The sequence below is a fragment of the Octopus sinensis genome, linkage group LG22 (assembly GCF_006345805.1).
Source record: "Octopus sinensis linkage group LG22, ASM634580v1, whole genome shotgun sequence".
In the NCBI taxonomy this organism is placed as follows: Eukaryota; Metazoa; Mollusca; class Cephalopoda; order Octopoda; family Octopodidae; genus Octopus; species Octopus sinensis.
The window spans coordinates 13,195,193-13,221,555 of NC_043018.1; the positions used below are offsets into that span (position 1 = coordinate 13,195,193).

A 26,363-nucleotide genomic window follows, 5' to 3' on the forward strand; every position below is an offset into this window, starting at 1 on the left:
TTACGTGTCACCTGCACAGGTGCCAGGGGAGGCTGGCATTGGCCACGATCGGATTGGTGCATTTTACGTGCCACCGGCACGGAAGCCAGTCAAGGCGGCGCTGGCATCGGCCACGATTCGGAAGGTGCTTTTTACGTGCCACCGGCATGGAAGCCAGTCATATATATATATATATATGTATGTATACATATACAATGGGCTTCTTTCATTTTCCGTCTACCAAATCCATGCACAAGGCATGAGGATATATACAGTGGGGGGAAATAAATTCATACATGTCAAAATTCTTTATTTAATTTCTAATTAACATAAATGGGATATACCAATACTATATTTGCATACACATGCATAAACTAAGAATATGCAAAAGAAACTAATAAATTATAATAACTAAGGAATTTATAACCATTCTTCCTCTTTTAAACTCAAACCTAAAGTCAATTGTACGTCCTTATCTAGCAAGATTTGGAAACTGAATGAAAGGGGGATCAAATTTATCCTTAAATGGGATATAATAAGGAAAGCGCAGCCTTATAGAGACAGTAGATACGGGTGTGAGCTGTGCTCTATGGAAACTTATGAGATTTTTAAGCATAGGGACAAGAGCAACCTGATTAACAATAGATAAGACCTAAGGGTGTCATGCTTACATAGGGTCACCTGAACATTTAAATATTTTAGAAATTAGTGTTTTATAGGTGCCATGCTTGAACTTGTATGATGGAAACTAATTTTTTATTTTTAGTGTTGTATCTGACTAAACTTACCCTCTAGTATTACATATATATAAATAAATCATGGTATATTGAGTTATATGATAAATTAAAGTACATTGCATATATCATAAGCTGTATTGTATAATAGTGTGCTAAATGTAGCTACTTTCCTATGAATATTCCTGCCTCGTTAATCTGACTTCATGATTAAACTATTTATTCCTTTCTCTGGTGTTCTACCCAACTCATCATATTATGCATTTTTATAATGGCCTTTATCTAAGTAGACATCCTAATTATGTACCCCTAGGAAATTATAGTATCATGTATGTAATAGCACCGGTAACTTTAAAACTTATACCTCTTTGGTCTAAATACCTCAAAATGCCCTCACTATTCAAATACCTATTGCTTCTTCTTTGAGGTTATCTTTATCTCTCCCCTACTTCAAATTTTAATACCCTGCCTCTTTAAAATGTAAGGTCTTATATATATATTCTCTTACTAGTCTCTATATTTTCTTATTTTGATATCTTTACCTATTAACCTCTTATCCATTTATAAATTGTTACTGTTCTTAAATAGAAATATATAATTCCTAGTTAACTGAGTCTAAGAGAGTTAATTATATTATATCCATAATAATGTATAAATATTTGTGTATATTTGCATGTGTACACATAGATAAATATATGTGTTTCTTTACACAGCTTTTATTTTGACCGTTTTTTTTTCTTCTGATTCTTAGCTTATAATTGATATATAGATCGCATGTTTCCTTGCCCCAGTACTCCATTAGTAAATACCCAGAGCAGTCTTTATAGAAACCACCTAATAAGTAAATAATTAAGTACATGAATGAAGATGTAATGTAATCTCAGATTTCCCTTGATACTTCCTATATCTCTCCCTTTCCAAAATAACTTCTTACATTGAACTCTATTTCTTTCTATTTAACTCTCTTGTATCACCTCTGATGATGGGATATCTTTTATATCCCTGAAACAGCTGTTAAGACTACCCTTCTCTTTATAAAATGTCCAAGAAATTTCACACTGCCTTGGCTTTGTTTTCTCATTTATCTAACCTATACAGGTTCACACACAACCCACATTAGATTCCTCACTCATACTATTATTGAACTGGGAGTCTAACAGTGGTCCTCCTGTAGCACTTACACAGCCTTACCTGCCTTTTGGATCTACTGGATACCAAAACCTCTCATATTATTATTATTATTATATATATATACATCATCATTTAACTTCTGTTTTCTATGCTGGCATGGGTTGGATGGTTTGACAGGAGCTGGCCAGACTTCATGTCTATTTTGGCATGGTTTCTACGGTTGGATGCCCTTCCTAACGCTAACCACTCTACAGAATGTCTTAGGTGCTTTTACACAGCACCTGCACAGGTGTGTTTACAAGGTATCAATACAGGTGCTTTTTACATGGCACCAGCACCCACAATCCCACAAGATAAGGAACGCTCAGCTGGAGAAGGACACAGGAGACATGCCTGTATGCAAGAACAAGCACGCTTTTACTTAGCATGATGTTTTCTTAAGCACAGCAAACAACCAAGAGTCTTGGACCCGTCATCCCCTCGAGTAATTTATTATTTTCATTCATTTTTAAGTCTATTTTTCTGGGCTAGCATGGATCAGACAAATATATAACTGAAGCACTGTTTTACAGCTAGATGCCCTGCCTGTCAATACCTCTTACCTGATTTTCAGATAAGGGATCTCCTATTTCACATATCTTCAAAGGGACAAAAGCCAGTAGATGATTTGCTGACAGGAAAAATGACACCACTGGTTGTCGCTCTTGATATTAAGAAAACTGCAAATGTAAACACACAAGTACTCACACAACTTATGTTCACACAAACATACACACACAGATATACGACAGTCTTCTTTCAGTTTCTGTCTCCCAAATCCATTCGCAATGCTTTGGTGAGCTCAGAGCCATCCATCCATTTTCATGGAATGGTCATGAGGGTAGAATCATTAAGACCCTCAGCTATAAGGTCTTATCAGAAGCAACCGTCACCACACTTTCCAGCTGAATTCCCAAGCGTAACCAACTCTTTCTCTTTTACTTGTTTCAGTCATTTGACTGCGACCATGCTGGAGCACCACCTTTCAATAAAATCAACCCCAGGACTTATTCTTTGGAAGCATAGTACTTACTCTATCGTTCTCTTTTGCCGAACCACTAAGTTACAGGGACGTAAACACACCACCATCGGTTGTCAAACAATGTTGGGGGGACAAACACAGACACACAAACATATATATACACACATGCATATATATATATACAAATATATATGATGAGCTTCTTTCAGTTTCCGTCTACCAAATCCACTCATAAGGCTTTGGTCGGCCCAAAGCTATAGTAGAAGACACTTGCCCAAGGTGCCATGCAGTGAGAATGAACCCGGAACCATGTGGTTGGTAAGCAAGCTACTTACCACATAGATATTATCTGAGCATCTTGGTCTTCATCTACCTCTAGGTTTCCTGCCTGTTGCCTTGGCTTGAAGAATCTGTCTTGCAATTCTTTCCTGCAACATTTTAATCACATGAGCATAGTACTGGAGCCATAACCCCTCAATGCAGAGTAGTGGCTCCACCTGGAGAGACTTCCTCATACCCGAGGTATTCATCCTGTTAAGTAACATTACTCCAGAGATCGTTAAGAGGAACATCTTTTCAAGCACTTGTATCCACCAAGATTCATGACCAAAGGTGAGCATAGACACAAACACCAAATTGAAGATGGCAAGTTTGGTCCTTTTTTACCAATCTCATATGAGGATAGAATGCTGGAAAAGGTAAATTACAGTACCGACACCTGCAATTCTAGCATCCAATTCATCCTCCTGCTTCCCATCATTCATAAAAATGGCCCTGAGATACTTAAACATCTCTACTTGTCTCTCTGATGTTCCACTAACATGCAGAGTGTACTGCAAAGACATTCTTGTGAGAATCAATTCCTCAATCTTTGCAAAACCAGTCTTCATCCTTACCTTGCAGCACTTGCAGTGAACCTATTCATGCATGCTGGAGGTCACCTTCAGATGAGCCAAGTGACACCATGTTGTCTGCAAATATCAGACAACAAATCTTACACCCACAGATTGTTATATCACTTCCACAATGGCTGTACATGTCAATCCATTCATAAAAAGTATGCAAAGGAGAGGTGACAATATGCACCCTTGCTGAAGTCCAACACCCCTATTGAAAGGTTTTAACCTAGCACTATTTACATGAATTTAAGCATCGGGACATCTGTATATGCCTACAGCTCAGAGTTATAGTAGAAAACCCTGTCACACAGTGGGACTGAGCTCATTATCATATAGTCGGTAAGTGAACTGCTGCCCTTCTTAATGAAAACATTTAGAATATTTGTACTATGGTTTCAAAAGACTACTGACAGATAAAATGTGAGGCCTGATCCAGCTTTTATGTGGTCATTTGACTTGCTAGAAACAGCAGCTAAATTTCCTTCGAATCACACTCTATCAACTTTGAAAAAGGAGAGATACATTAAACATTGTGGTCATAGATATATATAAGACACTGTCATGGCTGGAATATTTTTGATCCAATATTTGCCGGATCAGAGTTGATCTGGGGTTCAACAACAAGAAATGATTTCTAACGAAGGTACTTCAAACTTTGTGAGGAGAATATGATTACATTGAGGACTATTTTGTTGGTACTTTATTTTATCAATCCTGGAGGGATGAAAAGCAAGGTCAACTTTAGTAGGATTTTTACTGGGAACATGCAAAATGTAATTAAATAATTAGGTCCTGCATAACTGTAGGGTCAATACATTTTTCTCAGTGCTCTATCCAGTGATACATAATCTATTACTACAATTGACAGTGTATCGCATCTCTCAGTTTGTCCATCCTCAAGGGAGATAACTTTGGTCACTATATACTAAGTCTTACCTGTTATATGCCAGATAATGTTGGGACTATTTTTGCCACACATAATTGGTAGTTAAAAGTATTTTGTTGCTATTGGTAACTATGAACACAATAACGAGAAATTTGTTTTATTTAAAATTTATTTTACGTTAGTAAATATTTTCATTTTGAACGAGTGGCTGTGTGGTAAGTAGCTTGCTGACCAACAACATTACCAACTGGGTTCAGTCCCACTGCGTAGCACCTTGAGCAAGTGTCTTCTACTATGGTCTCGGGCTGACCAAAGCCTTGTGAATGGATTTGATAGATAGAAACTGAAAGAAGCCCATCAAATATATATATATATATATGCGTGTGTGTGAGTGTTTGTGTCTGTTTGTCTGCCCACCATCGCTTGACAACCAATGTTGGTGTGTTTATGTCCCTGTAGCTTAGTGGTTTGGCAAAAGAGACCGATAAAATAAGTACTAGACTTACAAAGAATAAGTCCTGGGGTCAATTTGTTCAACTAAAGGCGGTGCTCCAGCATGGCCGCAGTCAAATGACTGAAATGAATGAAAGAAAGAATGAATTCAGTTCTATATTTAAGAGATGAGGAATTATGTACATTATTTACATTTGAAGGATATTTGTCCTCATCTTGTTTGTTGTTAACACAACGTTTTGGCTGAGATACCCTCCACCCTTCTTCAGGTGTTTTGGGGAAATTGCAAACCTGGGTTCTCATTCCTAAGGTATTTTTTGATGTTTTTATTATTATTATTATTGTTCAGGTCACTGCTTGGAATCGAACTCGGAATCTTGGGTTAGTAGCCTGCGCTCTTATACTTGTGGGCATATGGCATAGTGGTTAAGAGCGCAGGCTACTAACCCCAAGATTCCAAGTTCGATTCCAAGCAGTGACCTGAACAATAATATTAATAATATTGATAACATCGAAAAATACCTTGGAATGAGAACCCAGGTTCGAAATTTCCCCAAGACACCTGATGAAGGCTGGAGGGTATATCAGCCGAAACGTTGTGTTAACAACAAACAAGATGAGGACAAATATCCATCGAATGTAAATAACGTAAGAATGAATTCATTTCATTATTTTGTATGAGCACCATGAAACTTGAATAAAATACACCCATAATTATTGTAGCTATGTAACATTACCTGAAATTACCCAGTGTCACAAGTATATTCTCAACATCAGATCTCATTTGATGAGTAACAACTCTAATGATAGGAATAAGAAAAATTTTTTGAATAATGTTGCTCAAGCAATGTCTGACTCAGAATCAAATAGAAAACACCTCTACAGGTGTGAATCTAGTTTACATTGATGGGTGTGAGGCACAAACAACAGTTCTGAGAAAGTTGCTGGACTGCTACCATTGGTCAGAAGTTTACTGAAGCCAATGTTTTATGTCTTTGAGCTACTCATAAAACTGTTCCTAGTTGTTGTTGTTATTATTATTATTATTGTGGCAATCTGGCAGAATCGTTAGTAAAACCAGGCAAAATGCAGAGCAGTATTTCACCCATCCTTATGTTCTGAGTTCAAATTCCGCCAGGTCAACTTTGCCTTTCACCCTTTCAAAACTGGGGTCAATGTAATCGACCAGTCCCCTCCCCCCAAATTTGAGGCCTTGTGCTTTTAGTAGAAAAGATTATTAGTATTGTTATTATTATCGTGGCAAGCTGGCAGAATCGCTAGCATGCCAGACAAAATGCCATTTCTACGTTCTGAGTTCAAATTCTGCTGAGGTCAACTTTGCCTTTCATCCTCTCAGGGTCGATAAAATAAGTACCGGTTGAGCACTGGGGTCGATGCAATTGACTTACCCCATCCCCCGAAATTGCTGGCCTTGTGCCAAAATTTCCAACCATTATTATTATTATTATTATTATTATTATTCCTTAAACAGTAAGCTGGTAGCATCATTACTGCACCAAATAAAATGCTTAGTAAGATTTCTTTTAGCTCCTTACTTTCTGAGTTCAAATACCTTTGAGGTCAATAAAATAAGTACTATTTAAGCACTAGTGTCAATGTAATTGACTAGCCCCCTTCCCCAAAACTCAGGCCTTGAGACTATATTAGAAACAAAGGTGGCAAGCTAGTAGAATCATCAGTAGACCAGACAAAAATGCCTGGTGGCATTCCTTCTGGCTTTATCGTCCGAGTTAAAATGGTCGGCAAAATAAAGTACCAGCCAAGGGGTGCAGTCAGTGTGATTAACTTATCCCTTCACTGAAAATTGCTGGCCTTGTGCCACCATTTGAAACTATTGAAGTAATGCGTGGCACTTTATTATTTAATATTGATCCCAGTTTAATAAACTGATAAAAATATATATTGACAATTGATAGTTGACGATTAAAAGAAAAAAAAATTAGTCGTGAAGTTTTCAGTCCCCTTTAATAAGGTTGATAACCGATCCGAAGAATATATACTAAGGGAATCGAGGTGGACGAGGGTTCGATCTTAATACTTTGAAACAGCAAATTCAGCTAAATACACCGAAGAACCAGGTGTTATTTAGCCCAAGTTTCAGAACTGATCGAGCTACAGCCATCCAGTTTTTTTTTTTGTTTTTTAATTGAGACATTGTGTATAATCCAATACTCTGCTATTTAAACGGGGAGGTATGGTGAGCAGACTACCCAGGGAGAGAGAATCAACGAAATAGCTGCCAAATCTTCCTCAAATCTCACCTTGCCGTCTTAAATAAGGGGCATACTGTGCAACGTAGTCCTAAATATCCTTAAAAGACGAGATGGTCACGGCTGGAACGTCATTCATCATAGGTCTGCGCCGTCGGGTACTCAACAAAGACTATGACCCCCAAGTAAGGACGTTGATTATCCACCTGGAAAAATAATTACTTACGTAAAACCATCCCATAGGTAAAAAAAAAAAACAAATGAATGTAAAACAAGGAAAAAAAACGAAAAACAAAAAACGTTACTAAGAAACAATAATTTGGTAAGTTTCAAATTTAAGCGTTGATTTCTGTGAGGTTTCAACGGAGTTTATGCGACGTAATTTCACCCTAAAAGATTAGTCTACTTCAAAATAACGTGGGAAAAATTCAATATTCATTACCGTAAAATATTTTTTTATCGTCTGCGCTGAAGTTTTTTTCTTTCCACAATTTTATAAACTATCGAAACATCACTATTCGCCATAAACACTCACAATCACACTGACAGTGGCACCGTCTCCTGCAGCCTCCGTTTCGTATACCACCACTTTAATACATTTTTCCATTTAATTAATTAATTAAAAATAATAAGGAAAAAAACAAACATTATTACACGAAAAGTCATTTTTTGTTTCGACTATGCTCCATATACTTATTTTTTCTTTTTTTTCACGACGTCTCTGATCGACTCAAAACTTGATTTTTAAAAATCACTTTTAAACGAAACTTATGTAAAAAGAAAGTCACTCGACTTACGGAAATGGTACGGAATAATGTTCAGATATTATATAAATATATATATAAGTAAAATAAGAATCAATTAGGGACTGATGGGGGCTCTTCTTCCTCCCATAAGAAATTCGAGGTATTGTGCCTTTGTTACAAATCGATATTATACAAATATCTTGATAAAATAAGTAATGTCAAGCACAATGGATCAACTTGATCGACTACACACTTCCTCCAAAAATATCTGAGGCCTTCAATTCATGTATATATATATATATATATATATATATATATATATATGTGTGTGTGTATACAAATTTACACCTTATGATTGGTGATGTAAACAGGAAAATAGAACTCAAAACGTGTAACAGACCTCAATTATGCCCCCCCCCCCCACCATCGACTTTGTTTCCTCATAACTTCCTGAAAAATGGATTGTGTTTTTTTAAATGAAATTTTCAACAAATACGCTTCAGATGGTTTAGATAACGATTGTTTTGAAATTTCATGTAGAAAAAACCCCCCAAAATCCTTGAGTGGGAATTTCGAAAATTCACGAGTCGACTTTGTTTCCACATAACTTTTTAAAAATGGGTATTTTTTAATGAAATTTTCAACAAATACCTTTCACAATACGATTTCATCATTTCGAGAAAAAAATTGTGATGTGTGTCAGTATATAAGATATCTATTTTTCTGGGAGCTAAAAAAACAAAACCAGTGGGGTGGACACATTTATGTAGGTCTCTCTCTCTTTCTTTCTCTCTCTCTCTCCTTTTCTCTGTGGTTATTGGTAATCGACACAAGTCCCCGTATGATTCAAGAGCCAAGTTTCGTACGTTGGCTTTTCGTCGGATGAGCACCAATAAATGAAACTCTCAACCCTGGAACTTCTACCGTTTATTATGTGTGTGAACTTATCACTTATGGAAATTACCGTGTTTGTTGGTAGGAGGTGGGTGGGGTAATTGAATTGTATCTAGTTTTATAAAAAAAACTAGCAGTATCGCCCGGCGTTGCTCGGATTTGTAAGGGAAATAACTATATAAGCATTTTTAGAGAGTTATAGCCAAAAAATAGCAAAAAAATTATGGTAAATTTTTTTTTAAATCGTTGACTCATCGTAGACATTTTAGAGAGTTACTTCCCTTATATAATAGCGAAAAATGCATTAAAATGGGAAAAATGATGGTAATTTTTTTTTTTTAATCGTAGACTCATCGTAGACGCACGCTAATACCCAGAAGGGCTCGATATGAATCACGACTATAAGATACCCGCTTTTGGTTAAACTGCACCGCAAAATGTGGGAGTAGTTAGGAATCTAAATCGTAGGAGACAGACACACAACCTTACTTTTATATATAAAGCTATGTTTTAGAATCTCCAAAAATGGAAATGTTACAGAAATCGACGTTTAAATTAGGAAAATTATCCCTTTTTTCATTTTTTTTTCTAAACACCCTTTTTAGGTCACCAGAAGTAATTAAACTTTCTATTCAAATTCCATTTTACACCTGGGGTTCTTTATTCTGAAGCTTAGGTGAATGATTTAATTTGAATCTTGACATTTATTAGAACAAATAGAATCAAGTTATAGAACTTAGTTACCATCTAATGAATGATTAAAGAACACTAAGACATTCGTTGTTTGAGGGATATCGACAATCTTCTTAGTTCTATTTTATTTTAAGAATTTTATTATCTTTTATTGAGTTTTTCGAATTCTATTTATTCTCATTGCCATGAACAACGTACAGCAGTCCTTAATATGCACTTTTTCTGATTCCACGTTTCATGCCACACCGAAGGAGCCTCTGCATAGTCGTTAAGCCTGCTAGAAACAGCAAACAAATCTCCCTCAAATCACACGCTGGCTTAATAAAAGACATTCAGTAATGTAGTCCGAGATATACACCGCATCTGAATGAAAGACGGAATGGTCAGAAGTAGAACATCTTTGACTCCGGCGTGTAAAAGGCTGGTTCATCCGGAGATCCAAAGAAGTGCCTGTGAAATTTCTCCTGGAGTCTCTCTCTCTCTGATAATTCACATATTGCGATTTTATTTCCTCATAACTTTTTGAAAAATGGATATATCTAAATGAGATACCCGACGAATTCATGTTTTTCAATATCTTTCTCCCCATCAACACATTTGATGGTCTATTGCTGGAAATTAAGCCTAAAATTCGGACTGTATTTTAAAATGTGATTTAAAAAGTTCGAAATTTTTTTTAATAAATTTCTTAAAATCTCGAAAAGTCAAGAATTTACCAAAATATTTTGCATAGTTGTATGATTTCCCGTATTTAGAATAAAAATTTTCTGAAAATTCTAAAAATTGAAGAAGTTATGCGAGGGTTATATGCCGTGCATAAAGCAGAATTCTAGAAGGAAAAAGGAGAAAGAATTCTTAAAACGAATAATTTTTTTTTTCAACATAAATGTAATCTACCTCACCGAAACGTATGAGGAAACAAAGGGAAAGTATGTGAATTATCGGAAACTACTTTCACTTTTATTTTAACACAAAGTTCCTATATAATCGTAAAATAGACTTTCCAAAAATTATATGGAGTCGATTTCTTTGGAAAAAATACCCATTTATCTGGAAAGAAAGTCGGAGAATACACTTGTGTAAGTCAGCTATAGATACATATGCGTGTGGGTAGTCTTACTGGAAGGTGTACATACTGTGGAGAGAAAACAGGGGTTTAACATGAAGTTTAGGGGACCTGAACGAGCATCCCAAGAAGGGAACAAGAAATGCTATTGTCTCGTATGTACCGGTGTAACATCAATAAATGTTCCGTTTTAAATACAAATCTCTTAAATAAACCGGAAGTCAGAAAGAATCCCACGAAGAGACGGTGTTGGGTGTAAATTACGCAAATCGCTTCAGAGAAGACTTTTCAGTAAGTTCACTTTCCAAATTTTATTTTCTAACGTTTATTTGGACGTTCTTTGGTTAAATATTGCATAACTATTAAATGACTGTAGTATTAATTACCCAACTATGCGTTTAACACTCTTCTATTGAAACTGGAGAAATGAAAACTTCGTCAGAATTGTTTTCTCTCAGATCCTACCGAGATCAACAATTGCATTTCCCTCTTTCCAGATTCTCATAAAATAAGAAGGTGTAAAAAAGAAAATTTGTGATCAAGTAATGATTGCGTGTCTAGACCTACATTCTCCGCCCTGCCTATCATTCGTTGAAAACCGCTAGAGTGCAGTTTACAGGAAATTCAGCTGCTATTTCTCGCAATTTAGCCAACTCTCATCCACTTTCACGCTACCGCTTACTTTTAAATGTCCAATTCCACATCCCGCCAAAATCCATTGGCATATATATATATATATATATATATATATAATATATATATATATATATAAGAAAGAAAAAGGTGTTCAGAATGCTGGATGGTTGTAAAAATATATATTTATTTACATATCACATATCATTTCTTCATATTAGCGCTTTCAACTGCTCCTGTAGTTTCATCAGAAATGTCAGTTTGTAGAGCTAATATGAAGAAATAATATGTGTTATGTAAATAAACATATATTTTTACAACCATCCAGCATTCTGAATACCTTTTACTTTCTTATGTATTAAATCTGTACATCACTCCCAATACTTCTAACATTATATATATATATATATATATATATATATATATATATATACATACATACATACGTACAATGTGTAGCTTCACACGTAATTGCTATTTTTAGCATACTGAATAACAGCAGTAAATAAATGTTTGTTAACGTTCACCAACATTCACACACATAATAAATTGTTGTTGTTCGATGAGCTGAACTGCTGTCGCTTGAGATGAAAAAAGGTAGATGGAGGTCGGAGAGGGAATTCGAAGTGGAAAGCACGAGCAGCACAGCTTGTCTGGCTACAATTGGCCGCTTCGTACTTTGGAAACTCCGTTGTTCCATAATCCTTTTCATTTAAATTCCGCCAGCGTTGTCTTTGCTTTTGATTCGTTCTTCCAGTTACTTTTCCATGGACAGTGAGGTACTATTTAAGAAGAGTGGTCCCGGTGCGCGCACTCGTGCATCCGCGCTTGCTAGTCGTGACTTGTCGATCCTACAACGACTACCTAGCAAAGTAAATAAAACACAAAATAAATAATTTTTTTAAAACAAAGTAAATAAAACACAAAGTAAATGCTGGTGTCACTTAAAAAGCGTCCAGTTCACACTGTAAAATGGTTGGCATTTGGAAGGGCATCCAGCTATAAAAACCATGCCAAACTGACCTCGCCTGTGCTTGTGCTACATAAAAAGCACTCTGTCCACTCTGGTGGGTGGGTGGTTGGTGTTAGGAAAGGCATCCAGCCATAAAAACCCTGCCAAAACAGACATAGAAGTCCAGTGCAGGTTGCAGCCTGTCCAGCTCCTGTCGAACTGTCCAACCTGTGCCAGCATGGAAGGCGGATGTTAAACGATGATGATGATGACGAACACGAAGATGGAGGAAATGCTGCTAAGCATTTTGTCCAATGTTAGGATTCTGACAGGTTGTTGCCTTAAGCAGCAGAATAGTGTTTAAGATAGATCCATCCATAAAAATTGTTTATTTCTTGACAAAGAAAAATAGGTAGAAAAGGCAACAAGTGTCGAACAAAGAATATATATTTCAAAGATGTTATCTCTTAAACCCGCATTGCCAGTCCTATCAATGTAGATTGTGCCAAGAATTAAATATTTCAGGAAAAATTTATAAAAGAAATTCTTTTCATGGTTCTCTATAAATTACAGAACTTGTGAAAAGTTAGCATCTTTCTTTATTGCCCTTATATTTCTGATAGTAAATAACATTTAAAATGTTAATAAAGGATAATAAATGATATTCAAAATGTTAAAAAATAATTCTTAAAGTGTCAACATTTTGATTATGTAATTACCAAATCATATTTATGTAACACGATTTGTTAAATACAAAAACTATCAGTAATTGTTTTCTGTTTGAAACAATAATTTCAGTTACTTATTTGTGGTCATGCTGGGATACTACCTTGAAGGGTTCAGTTGACCAAATCAACCGGTCTCTTTTTGATTTTGCAAATTTAGTAGTTATTCTATCAGATTCTGTTTTGTTGAACCACTAAGTTATGGGGTCATAAACAAGAGTTTATGGCACAGGAGTGGCTGTGTGGTAAGTAGCTTGCTTACCAACCACATGGTTCTGGGTTCAGGCCCACTGCGTGTCATCTTGGGCAAGTGTCTTCTACTATAGCCTCGGGCCGACCAAAGCCTTGTGAGTGGATTTGGTAGACAGAAACTGAAAGAAGCCTGTCGTATATATGTTCGTGTGTCTTTGTTTGTCCCCCTAGCATTGCTTGACAACCGATGCTGGTGTGTTTACGTCCCCGTCACTTAGCGGTTCGGCAAAAGAGACTGATAGAATAAGTACTGAGCTTACAAAGAATAAGTCCTGGGGTTGATTTGCTCAACTAAAGGTGGTGCTCCAGCATGGCCGCAGTCAAATGACTGAAACAAGTAAAAGAGTAAGAGTTGTAAAGACAAGATAAAGAAAACAACACGAAAGCACAAATACATCTTTCTATCTTTTATTTGCTTCAGTCATTTAACTGTGGCCATGCTGGGGCACAGCCTTGAGGAATTTTAGTCAAAGTCATTGATCCCAGTGCTTATTGTCTTTTTAAACCTGGTACTTATTCTATTGGTCTCTTTTGCCAAACCGCTAAGTTACAGAGATGTCAACACCGGTTGTTGAGCAGTGCTGGGGGATAAACAAAGACACCCCCCCACATATATATATATAGAGAGAGAGAGAGAGAGAGAGTGGTTCACCGCTCATGTCTCTTTGACACATTTAGAAATTCAATATTTCTAATATATATGTATATGTGGAGGCACAATGGCCCAGTGGTTAGGGTGGCGGACTCGCGGTTGTAGGATCGTGGTTTCGACTCCCAGACCGGGCGTTGTGAGTGTTTATTGAGCGAAAACACCTAAAACTCCACGAGGCTCTGGCAGGGGGTGGTGGCGATCCCTGCTGTACTCTTTCACCACAACTTTGTCTCACTCTTTCTTCTGTTGGCCTGCTCGCTTAGCCAGCGGGGTGGCGTCATTTGAAGGCTAAAACAATGCGAAGCGCATTGTGACCAGTGATGTGTAGCAACATTTGATAGCCTGGTCGGTCACGGTGATATATGTATATATACATATATGAACTGGAAGCTTCTTCCAGTTTCTTAGAGAGATTTTAGAACTTTTATATCTATTATATAAAATCCGTTTCTGTCTGTCTGTCTGTGTCGTCTAGGATCTCGGGCATCCTCCATCTGATTGCGCTCAAATTTGATATGTAGATACCGATGGTATCAGGGCGTGTATAAGTCTTTAAAAATTTACAAAAATCGATTCCAGGTGAGAATGCGATCGATAAAGCTGTGGGAACATGCATTTCTACGCGCATGTACATCAGCTGTTGCGATTGATACTATGCATATGCGAGAAAAATGCACGTGCAGTTTGCGCAAAAAAAAGCCGGCTGGCTTGAAATAATGCCACAAAATGCAGAATATTTAAGAGACCAAAAAAGTAAGATGCAAAAGAGATATTTTCTCCAAACTTGGCATGAAGGAAGGAAAGACTATTTGGTTTCTCAAGAAGTTTTTTTTGCCTTAACTTCGCTTAACAAAATCAAAAATTTTTTGAAATAAAGGCATGCTTAATTATTTTTTAATGAAAAGAAAACACTGATTGCTTTTTATTCAGCAGATATGATTCAGCACCGTCCATTGGATGGGGGGGGTGCTCGTATATATATATATATATATATCATCATCATCATCATCGTTTAACATCTGTTTTCCATGCTAGCATGGGTTGGACGATTCAACTGGGGTCTGTGAAGCCAGAAGGCTGCACCAGGCCCAGTCTGATCTGGCAGTGTTTCTACAGCTGGATGCCCTTCCCAACGCCAACCACTCCGTGAGTGTAGTGGGTGCTTTTTACGTGCTACCTGCACAGGTGCCAGACATATATATACATAAAGGTGCCAGACATACATATACATAAAGGTGGCAAGTTAGCAGAATCATTAGCATACCAGGTAAAATGCTTAGCAGCATTTTGTCTGGCTTAATGTTCTGGGTTCAGATTCTGCCGAGGTTGACTTTGCCTTTCATCTTTTCAAGGTTAATAAAATAATTACCAGTTGAGCACTGGGGTCGATGTAATCAACTTATCCTCTCTTCTGAAATTGTTCGTCATATGCCAAAATTTGAAACCTATATATACATATTTATGTTTCGTGAAAATATTTCTAACAATTTTGAGATGATAATACTTGTGAAGAGTCTCTGTCTGTCTGGCAATGAAACAATGATTTCAACAATGTTGAGTCTCGTTCACATTGAAGGAATTCAGCTCATTGTTTCTCTGGCTCCTTGGGCAAGTGTCCTCATTTATAACCCCGAGCCAACTGCTGCCTGGTGAGACACTTCAGACACCTTAGACTATCATCATGGGCTCTCCTTCATAATTAAGGGTATCTATTACATCACAAAGATGACCTTTATTCTTAGCACCCTTAAACTGCTACTGTGAATCCTTTTCTAACTAATCCCTTTTTTACATCATGGAGTGGTGTACTTTCCCAGTTGTGTGTGGGAAAGTGGTGCTTATGGCCCTTAAGACTTGTGGGATGGAAGCAAGAAGATATCCTCAAAATGAGAAACTGGCTTGAAGGCTTACAACAAAGTGGGGTTCACTAAAGGCACTCAAAGTGCCAGGTAGTTGCATTAAACTGGGTCATGTGTTTAAGTCTACATCCTCAAGTAGACCATGGCAGGATTTGAACTCAGAACACAAAGAGCCAGAGCAAATACTACAAGACAATCTGTTCATCCAGTTCTGCCAATCCTCCTCCCTAAATTAATACTTTTTTTATCAACCCTAAAAGAATGAAAGGAAATGTTGACCTCCGCAATATTTGGACGTGTGTGTGTGTGTATAATGTATATATATGCATGTCTATAGCTCATTAGCTGTGTTAATAATTTAATGCTTTGGAATGAACAGTGTTGGTTTTTGGTCACTCAGAGCATAAGATTGATGTTTTTCCTCTTTTACAAGACAGAAATCAATCAATCATTTGTGAATAATTCCATAACTACCCCCCCCACCCCCAACAAACATGCCAAGAAAATGAAAGGAAATTGATTTTGAGACACAAAGATGATCTTTCTGTTCTTTTCTGTTTAATCCACTTCTATTGATTTCTTTTAGTATTCCTTTGAGTTTATCCATCTTACCCCTACTCCTTTCCCTTATTCCTATTTTAAGCTGGCCTTATTCCAACCTGATCTTCTTGTTTTACACCAGAAAGCAGCTCTTTTATTTTGTAGTTGTTATTGTCGATGTTGCTAACTTTGAAATGAAATGTCTGCTTCTTTCCAGATTTGATAAGATTGTTAAACAAATTCAAAAACAGTTCACGATTTTTAGGACAATGGTATCCTCCCCTCCCCCACCACCATCATTATTGTTTACATATTAAAAATGAGAATTTCCATTAAAAGATTTTTATTTCTTTTTCCTCTCTCTCTCTCTCTCTCATTCATTTTGGTTGATTCATGGAATTACATAGTTCAAAATGATTCATTGTAATCAAAGTTTGTTTCATAATTTCTCTCTCCCTCCTTTTCCATTTTATTTTGCTTTTCCCTCTAATTTCTTCCTTAAATTACTGTTTTACCAACTCTAATAAGTAAAGTACCTCCCCCCACTCACCTTACAGCTGAAAAAATCACATTTAACACTTTAGTGTTCACATTATTCTACCAAAATGAATCCTTTTTCATCTACACTGTTTTGAAGTAATCATGCATTATCTTGGAGCTATGAGATTTTGATTAGGTAGCTGTTAATTTTTAAAACGATATTGTAGGGTTGGTGTGAGAGACCAGATCTGGCCAGTTTGAACATAAAACAGGCAGAATACTTTTGGCCAGATATGGCCGGTTTAAATGCTAAAGGGTTAATACTCTTTTACTTGTTTCAATCATTTGACTGAAACTACATTAAGTGCTGCTTCGGTCCCCTCTGTTACATTTTCAAGGTTCTGCCGGGTCTGCAGTGGAAGTCAAAGACAAGATCCATTTCTGAAACTGCATTAGAATCTAGAGTGGAAACATGGTACTTGCTACTAAGTCATGTTTACTTGTAAGTGATTGTTGAAGTAGTAGTTATATGTTTGATTTCATTTTGACTACAGAGTTATCTGAGCAGTGTTTGAAGGTATATTTCAAACAATGTAAAATATCGAAGATTTAAGTTTGCTTCCCAACTACATGGTTCTGGGTTCAGTCTCACTGTGTGGCGCCATGACCAAGTGTCTTTTACTATAGCCTCAGGCCAACCAAAGCCTTTTGAGTAGATCTGGTGTATGGAAATTGAAAGAAGCCCATTATGAGTGTTTGTGTTTGTCCCTCACCACTGCTTGACAGCCAGTGTTGGTGTGTTTACATCTCTGTAACTTAGCAGTTTGGTAAAAGAGATTGATATAAGTGCCAGGTTTTACAAAAAAAGTGCTGTGTTTCATTCATTCAACTAAAATTCTTCAAGGCAGTGCCTCAGAAATGGTTGCAGAACAAGTAAAAAAAAAAACTTCTAGAAGCAATATTTTCAGTTAATCCCATGTTAAAATTTAATATGTATAAATTATTGCATGTTACTGTTGAACTGTCCACAAATAGTTAATGACGAGGGGAACAGTATGTTTGTCTCAATGTTCAAAATCAACTATGAAAGACTGTTGTTGATGTTTCTTAAGAGACAAAAATCTGACAACAATAATCTCTGATAGAAAAGATTTACCAGAATCTTGCTCCAAGCTAGTTTCCAGAGCTTGTGATGCTGCTACACTCAGATTATTCCTTTACAATAATTGTTTTGTGGAGAGCAGGATCTCTGAATGAAAAAGAAGAAGAAAGAAAGAAAGAATAATAAAACTGATAGTAAAGTAGTAGTAAAATGCCCAGCTGGCAACCAGGGGGGGGGATGTTTTCTCAGCAAATACGCTGCTGTGGGTGCCACTGGATGATGCCCTCTGGTGATGATGCTATTCCATGCTTTCTGATCCATGGCGCTGGCCTTAGCCTGCTTGAGATCAAGGTGCTCAAGTATTTTTCAATTTGTTTCACCCATGTCTTTGGTGCACTGAACTAGATTCTCTGGTGCATGGGTCACTGCCACCACAAAAGTTGGTGTGATGGTCTTCTGGTGCTCATCCTGCAGACGTGGCCAAACCACTGTAGCCTCTGCTGCTGGACTTGGTCTTCAGTGGTCAGTTTCTGTTGGCATTGTTCTTGGATGCTGTTGTTTGAGATTCAGTTGTGGAGAGAGACACCAAAGGATCTGAAGAAGATCCTGCATTTGAAACCCCTTGAGCTTGTTCTGGTCCTGTTTGAGGATGGTCCAGGTCTCGGCACTGTAGAGGACAGGCAAAACCAGTGTGCAGAAAAGACAGATTTTGGTCCTTAGGGGAGATGTTGGGCTTCTTCCAGACACACCATTGAAGGGATGTGAACACAGAAGCCACAGACCTGATTCAGAAGTGAATCTCTGTTGTTGACACCACTTCTCTGTAGAAGAAAACTGAAGAGGATAATGAGAACTGTTTAGTCCTGTCAAAGACCTCTTTAAAGTTAGTGACAGGATAAAATAGTTGGATTCCATATAATAAGACATTTGATGAGAAGGGAGGATGCTACTAACTGCAGAAACCCATGTTAAAATATAGAAACAAATGGAGAAACATAATTTTTTGCAAGCAACAAAATACTGCCTTGGGGTTGGTGAAGGAACAAAGCGAATGGTAGGACACATCCAACCCACGTCAGCATGGAATGAAAAATGTTTGTTTTAAGATTGTAGGATATGATTATGCAGAACAGGATAACAAAAACGAAAACACCTGCAGATGAAGTTGACTATATTGAGACTGATGGATCGAATGGACATTGATAGAACTTAAAAATTAAAACACAACCAGTCAGACATCGTTGTGTGGGACTGGTTTGTAACATGGTTTCTGTATATATCATCTTAGTGTCATGCACAAATACAGTACCACAGAATGGGGTAGACTCCAACTGTCTCCAATTGATGTTTTCCAAGTATTCTACCAACAACTGTAATTAATCCAAAACAATCTCTCAACAAACTATGACAACTTCTCAACAATTTCCTGTGATTCCACAAACTCATAAACGACACTTTTCACCTTGCTGCAATTTCTCATCTCTCACTCTCAGTCGAACACACTGCCACTTATATGAGTTTGGCTTGTCCATTCTCACAAGAGGCTCATGATTCTTGCTATAACAGATTACAAAGAAAAAATATGTTCTGTTGTAGAAATCGGCTGACCTCTGGACACCGATGTGGTTAGAAAAATAGAAGAGAAAGAGGACATTTATGGACCATTGAAAAGGAGTTTGCAAACCCAGTACCCAAGATATACTTTCAACTTCATATCTATTATTATTTGAGCAACAGGAAACATACCAAGTGTCTGGAGCAAAGTATGGCTGAACTTGGGTTCTTGGGGAGAGAATGCAAATCTTTAATTCATACACTACTAATTATCACAATGTCTGGGACAATAAAAATCCTCATGCTCTTCTTAATTGTTAGCACTCCAGGCCAAATGCTTAGTGGTATTTTATTTCTCTTTATGTTCTGAGTTCAAATCCTGCTGGGGTTGACTTTGCCTTTCATTCTTTTGGGGGTCGATGAAATAAGTACCAGTTGAACACTGGAGTTGATGTAATCGATTTAGTCCCCCTCTACAAATTTCAGGCCTTGTGTAGAAAGGGTTGTTATTCCATTGCTCTTCATAAGAAACCAATGAAACTGGTATGCTACTGTGTTTAGTGTTGTTTACAGAAGATGCAAGCAAATGCACTGTTGCTTGAATGGTGCCAACAGGAAGACATGCAGAAAAAACTCTAACACACGTGTGTAGTTATGTACCTATGTGTGTATGTGCACCATGCTTACATATATGTACATGCAAAGTATATTTGTTTTTAGACTAAACTATAGGAAAACCATTTTTCGATACATTTTCTTTTACTTCCTTCACAAGGTATTCTACTCTATCTTAGTATTTGGGGTTAAGTGTAAGAATCAGCTGTGTGCAACAGCTAATGGTTTTAAGCCATCAGTTGTTACAGACTGCAGATAACTGTGTTAGTGTGGGCACGTGATGTGGTGAGGCTATGAATGGGGACTGGCTGGAAAAGTGCCATGCATTTGTTGACTGGTAAGATGTTGTTGTTACGGCTGTTGTGCAAACTTGGAACTTCAATAAACAGGTTTCCTCCACCAGATTGATGCCTGTAAGAGATTACATAATGTGTGTGTGTGTTTGTGTGTACAAAAATTAAGCAGAAACACAACAAAGGAACAAACAGAAAATTCACACAAGACATCATCAATGTTATTCTTTCCTTGACAGTTATCCAAAAAAATTCACACGATTCCTCACCATTAATATTGTTAATTTTTAGTGGTGTCATACATAACTCAAAATTAGACACCATCATATTTGAAAGATTTATTTCTAGAAACAGTATCATTCTATGCATTTAAATACTTAATCTAATGTCTAGTAGACATGCCTTGTACAATTTTTAATGACAATCCATTCAAGCATTTTACTAATGAATAGTATCCATAAAAATAAAATAGTATATTCGGGGAAGTCTATTTATTTTTAGATCTGTGTGTGTATGTGTGTATTTATTTAAATATATATATATATATATCATCATCATCATCATCGTTTAATGTCTGCTTTCCATGCTGGCATGGGTTGGACGATTTGACTGAGGGCTGGCGAACCACATGGCTGCACCAGGCTCCAGTCTGATCTGGCAGAGTTTCTACAGCTGGATGCCCTTCCTAATGCCAACCACTCCAAGAGTGTAGTGGATGCTTTTATGTGCCACCGACACAAGGGTCAATCAGGCAGTACTGGCACGGAGGCCAGCTTGTTGCTCTGGCAACGATCGCGCTACACACGCGCGCGCGCATACACACACACACACACGCACGTACAGTAGCCTACAATAAGTTTTTAGCCCAGGGGATAAAATAGTAATATTCAAAGTTTAATAACCCAAGAAACACCCAACAGAATTGTCTGAAAATTTCACAGCTTCCATCATTTTTCTAAGTTGGTGATAAATAGGTTGATCCATGTTATTCCCTATTTCCAAGAGAGCTTTTAGAGGCTGCCACAGTCGGGGCTTTGAAGCCATGCGTTTCTTTCCAAGCATTTGAAACTTTGCTCATGTGAAATGCTGCTCCATCTTCTTGAAAAACAGAAGTGTTCTCATCCATTTTACCAGTGATGTAAATTGTAAGCATTTCGTTTTCTAATAAATCGCAGTATTTCCAGACCATCCAACCAGTTTCCCATGAACATTAGGGCAGTGTCCATGACCTTTTTTCAGGGCCTCTGGTGGAGATAGGTGAGGTGGAAGAGGGCATCCAGGAACTAGAGACTGAGTTCAAATGCATGCTATGTAATAAATTCTAGTGAAGATACCCAAAGACCAGATGGTGATGTTAAACTGAGACATCTGAGACCCCCTTCGGTCACGACACTGACCATGGGATTGCACCTAGAAAGTTACCCTCCCAGGGCAAGTCCGGGCAAGGTTGTTTTTATGGAAGACCTTTAGTTGCCCATGCATACCGGCCTCCCCTCTCCACGCCACCAGTGTTATCCAAGGGAAAGGCAAAGGGGCCGATACAGCTTGGTACCTGTGACGTCGCAACTCATTTCTACAGCTGAGTGAACTGGAGCAACGTGAAATAAAGTGTCTTGCTCAAGAACACAACACGCAGCCCGGTCCGGGATTCGAGCTCACAACTTCACGATCATAAGCTCGACGCTCTAACCACTGAGCCATGCGCCTAAACTAGTCAACGCATTAAGTTACCCATTCAAGTAGGCAGTGGAGGGATTTGAACTCAGAATGCAAAGAACCAGAAGAAATGCCACAAATACCATATTCTTTTCAGTCTTCTAATGTTTCCACCAATCCACAGTTGGCGATCCGTACTGTGTTTACTTACCCTTAAAGGATGACAGATAAAGTTAACTATGGCAGGATTTGAACTCAGAGTAAACACCACAAGGTATTTCATGCACAGCTTCAATAACTCTGATAATTCACTGCCTAAACATAATATAAATCAGTGGTGCTGAACCTTCTTATGCCTATGGACCCCTTTGTTTCCTATTTTACTCTACTGGGACCCTACGCCATTTGATGTCTAAAAATACCCTACTGTATTATTAGGAATTGTATTAAAAAATTGTTGAAATATAACGATATCTGCGGGTGGCACGTAAAAAGCACCCACTACACTCACGGAGTGGTTGGCGTTAGGAAGGGCATCCAGCCGTAGAAACACTGCCAGATCAGGCTGGGCCTGATGCAGCCTTCTGGCTTCACAGACCCCACTTGAACCGTCCAACCCATGCCAGCATGGAAAACGGATGCTAAATGATGATGATGATGATGATGATGATGATGATAACAAATTCATTGCACATAAAGTTTAACAACAAAATCTTAAGTGGGCCCCAGTTGAGAACCACTGATAGAAATGGACTGTGAAGGATTGGTAAAAAAAACAAATTTCCTGTACTGAGGGGTATTTTTAATATTTAGTTCCAGAGTCAACCCTGTTTGAGCAGATCCATAATTAAAAATACTCCAGTTATGACTATTCCTCATTTTTCTTTTTTTATTTTTATTTCAGACATATCTAGGACTTTAAAAAATACCCTTTTCTTTTCTTTTTTTTGTAAGAGTATAGACTGTAATTTGAGGAAGATTTAACTCTATTTTCTAGCAACTGCATAGGGTAGGGGGTGGAAGATTCTTCACCTGCAGGCAAAATTTCAACTGAAACCTCTCTCTGTTGAAGTATTTTCAGAAAGCTCATAAAAATACAGAGTAAAAAGCACTCTTTAAGCCTCTAACCAAAACACTCATTTCATATAGGTAGCAGCATATTAATGAATCTGTGAAATTAGAATATTTTTCTCAGTACGGATGTGTCCCTTACTAGCGATTTTCACTTGATATTAAAGAGATTCTTCACCCCTATATTCAAGCTCCCTCATTGGTTGGGCTCACGTGCTGATAGTGGAAAACCCAAGGAAAACAGGGGAGAAGTGGTGAGGTCAGGTTTCAAAATTATTTGGCCTCAAAACCAAGCTGACTGTAGAATTGACACTGGTGCTTCTGATGCCAGCCACTACTGCGTAATGGTGGACCATCTTGCTCATTAGACAGCAGGGGGGGGGGTGTTGATGTTAATTAAGAATGATGATAATGATGATGTTTGAATTAGACTCTGCTTTGTAATAAATGCTTTAAAATCTTATGGTTACAAACTATCAATTTTTTGTTTTTTTATGTTCCTTTCTCACTCTAGATTCAGTGAGGATTTTCAGTGCTACACTGTATCATCATCATCACCTCTACCATGGTCTCTCTCTCTCTCTCTCTCTCTCTCTCTCTCTCTCTCCCTCTCTCTCTCTCCCTCTCTCTCTCTTTCTCTCTCTCTCTAACTTCAGCTCTGTTCTATCTTAAAGGCTGGCTCTATTCACTCAGCCTTCCTTTGCTTGTCAGTCTTTCGACTCCTACAGGAAGGAAACCCATTTATGAAGAGAAGAGGCTAATTTATGTTTTTTGGAGACCAGCCAGTTAACTACAGAAATTATCCATTGTAAATCTCTTTACTTTAAGCACTCCTCCTCCTCCTCCTCTTCTCGTTTCCCCCTCCAACCCACTCCACAACCAATACATGACTCAGCTGCAGTTTATAAACTTCTCCTCTCCATCTCAATCCTTCTTTACTCTTCATCCTCTCTCTCTCTCTCTCTCTTCCCCCTCTCTCTCTCTTCCCCCTCTCTCTATTTGTTTCTCGGTTAGTTATGAATGAATATGTAATACCAAATTAATTTTTAAAATGCTGCTTATAAGGAAAGCCCAGTCAGCAGCCGCTCTTTCCTCTAACAGGAGTCAAAAAATAATTACACATTCACTGCCACCGTCTTCACTGTTATCACCACCACCACCACGATGGCCACCACTATTGTCAACCACCGAAGCCAATACTTCTCAACTGGGATCCATATGGCCCTTTGGGGGGGTCCATATAATATTTTTAGTTGTTAAAGTCTCTCTTTTACTTACTTCAGTAATTTTTTACTGTGGCCATGCTGGGGCACTGCTTTGAAGGGAGTTTTAGCTGAACAAATTGACCCCAGGACTTATTTTTTTAAAGCCTTGTACTTATTCTCTTGGTTTCTTTTGCTGAACCACTAAGTTATGGGAACGTAAACGCACCCACAACCAATTGTTGAGCAGTGGGGGAGGGGGAAAACACAGACACAAAGAGACACACACATACATACATACATACATACATACACACACCACACACACACACACACACACACACGCACACACACACAGATATACATACATTCACACATATATATAATTAAAATTAATCAAAGGACATACCAAGTATGTCTATCTGCTGGAAATAACAGTCAAAACTCTTATTTAAATTGCCAAAATACACTGACAATAACTACAGAAATCAACTGTCCGAAGCAGACGTACTTGAATGTATGCTGAGAGATTATCTGAGCTCTTTTGCCTTTGGACGATTGATTTCTGTAGCTATTATCAGTATATTTCGGCAATTTAAATAAGAGTTTTCACTGGTATCTCCAGCAGGTAGACATACTTAGTATGTCCATTGCTTTTTGGGGGCCTGCAATTGCCTATGTTGTTGATTCTATTATTATCATTTTTTAATTGTTACACTAGATAATAATACTAATAAAGTCAATGATATCTTTGCAAATTATTTTTCTTGTGAATTAGTTGTGAAGATTGAAACATACCCAGAGTTATCTCCTGTACTTATTGAAATGATTAAAGTATTATTCATTGAACTAACGTTACATTCTCCTCACCTCACAAGTATATTTAATTAGATTTTGATGCTCATTGCATTAAGTATGTTAGCACTTAATTAACTGTTGACAAACAGTAAAGTAACCGGGCCTAGTAGTTAGGATTTGGGGCTCATGATCTGAAAGTCAAGATTCAATTCATGGTCCAAGCATGTCTTTGAATGAATCACTTCATTTAACATTGCACCAACCAAGTGCAGGGGCAGCCTTCTCTCACTCCCCACCCCCACCCCGGTCACATCCTGGATGTTTGGCTGGATCAAAAGTGTCCCTGTCTGCTTACAATTACCAAGGCATGTGACACAAGTCATGCTTGCTTGCAAGTGACAGCTGTAGTTACAGTTGACAGAAGCAAATGGTCACAAGCTTACAAAGTGAACTCCCTAACCACGTGGCCATACCGGTATCATCATCATCATCATCATCATCATGCATCCATTTTCCATACTGACATGGTTTTATCAGAGCTGGTAAGGCCAGGGGCTGCAATAGGCTCTACTGTTTGTTCTGGCATGGTTTCTACAGCTGGATGCCCTTCCTAATGCCAACAGCTCCACAATCTGCTGTGGTGGATGGGTCTTCTTGGGTACTGCAATGTGCCAGACATCTTGGTCCTCAGTCACCTCTTTCATTAAAGCTTAGTGTCTTTGTACAATAATTAATCAGTCAATCAATTAATTAATTATCTAATAATTTTTTTTCTTCTTGTTATTTTCAGATTTGAATTTGGGTGTTGATGAGACATTGAAACTGCGCCAGACTTCAAATATGGAATCCTCTAAAGAAAGCTTAAGTGCCTCCCGTGAAGCTTTGGATATTCTGATGGAGTTGTCAAACATTTTGAACACTGGCTTAGATTCTGAGACGTTATCCTTATGCATCCAGCTTTGTGAATCAGGGGTCAACCCAGATGCTCTTGCTGTTGTTATTCATGAGCTGCGGAGTGCTAAAAGGCAAATGGCTCAATGAACTATATGGCAATGTTTTCGTTTTTTTTTTTTTTTCCTGCCATAACCCTAAAAACGTTGTTTCCTCTGATTAAGGAAATAGACTGACACTTTTAAATCATCCAATAAATTTTGTATATATATTTTTACATCAATTCTCAATATTATTTTTCTTCCTTTCTTATTACCAGTTAATCAGGGTGGTAAAGTAACCATGACTAATTTTT

At 37.7% G+C, this 26,363-nt stretch overlaps 2 protein-coding genes across 2 annotated transcripts in view; one reads left to right on the forward strand and one right to left on the reverse strand.

Moving 5' to 3' along the window:
• The window catches only part of LOC115223193 (casein kinase I), a 121,080-nt gene extending 113,184 nt beyond the window's left edge, over positions 1 to 7,896 (reverse strand). Inside the window, exon 1 of the mRNA XM_029793645.2 lies at positions 7,777 to 7,896. The gene's annotated coding sequence lies outside the window, so the exon portion shown is untranslated. The remainder of the gene's footprint in view (positions 1 to 7,776) is intronic.
• Positions 7,897 to 10,493: 2,597 nt separating this feature from the next.
• On the forward strand, positions 10,494 to 26,285 carry LOC118767530 (mitotic-spindle organizing protein 1-like). The gene is made up of 2 exons (XM_036512226.1): positions 10,494 to 10,596; positions 25,908 to 26,285. Exons 1-2 carry the CDS (start codon positions 10,578 to 10,580, stop codon positions 26,156 to 26,158), a joined length of 270 nt encoding a protein of 89 aa, XP_036368119.1. The 5' UTR covers positions 10,494 to 10,577; the 3' UTR covers positions 26,159 to 26,285.
• Positions 26,286 to 26,363: the final 78 nt, after the last annotated feature.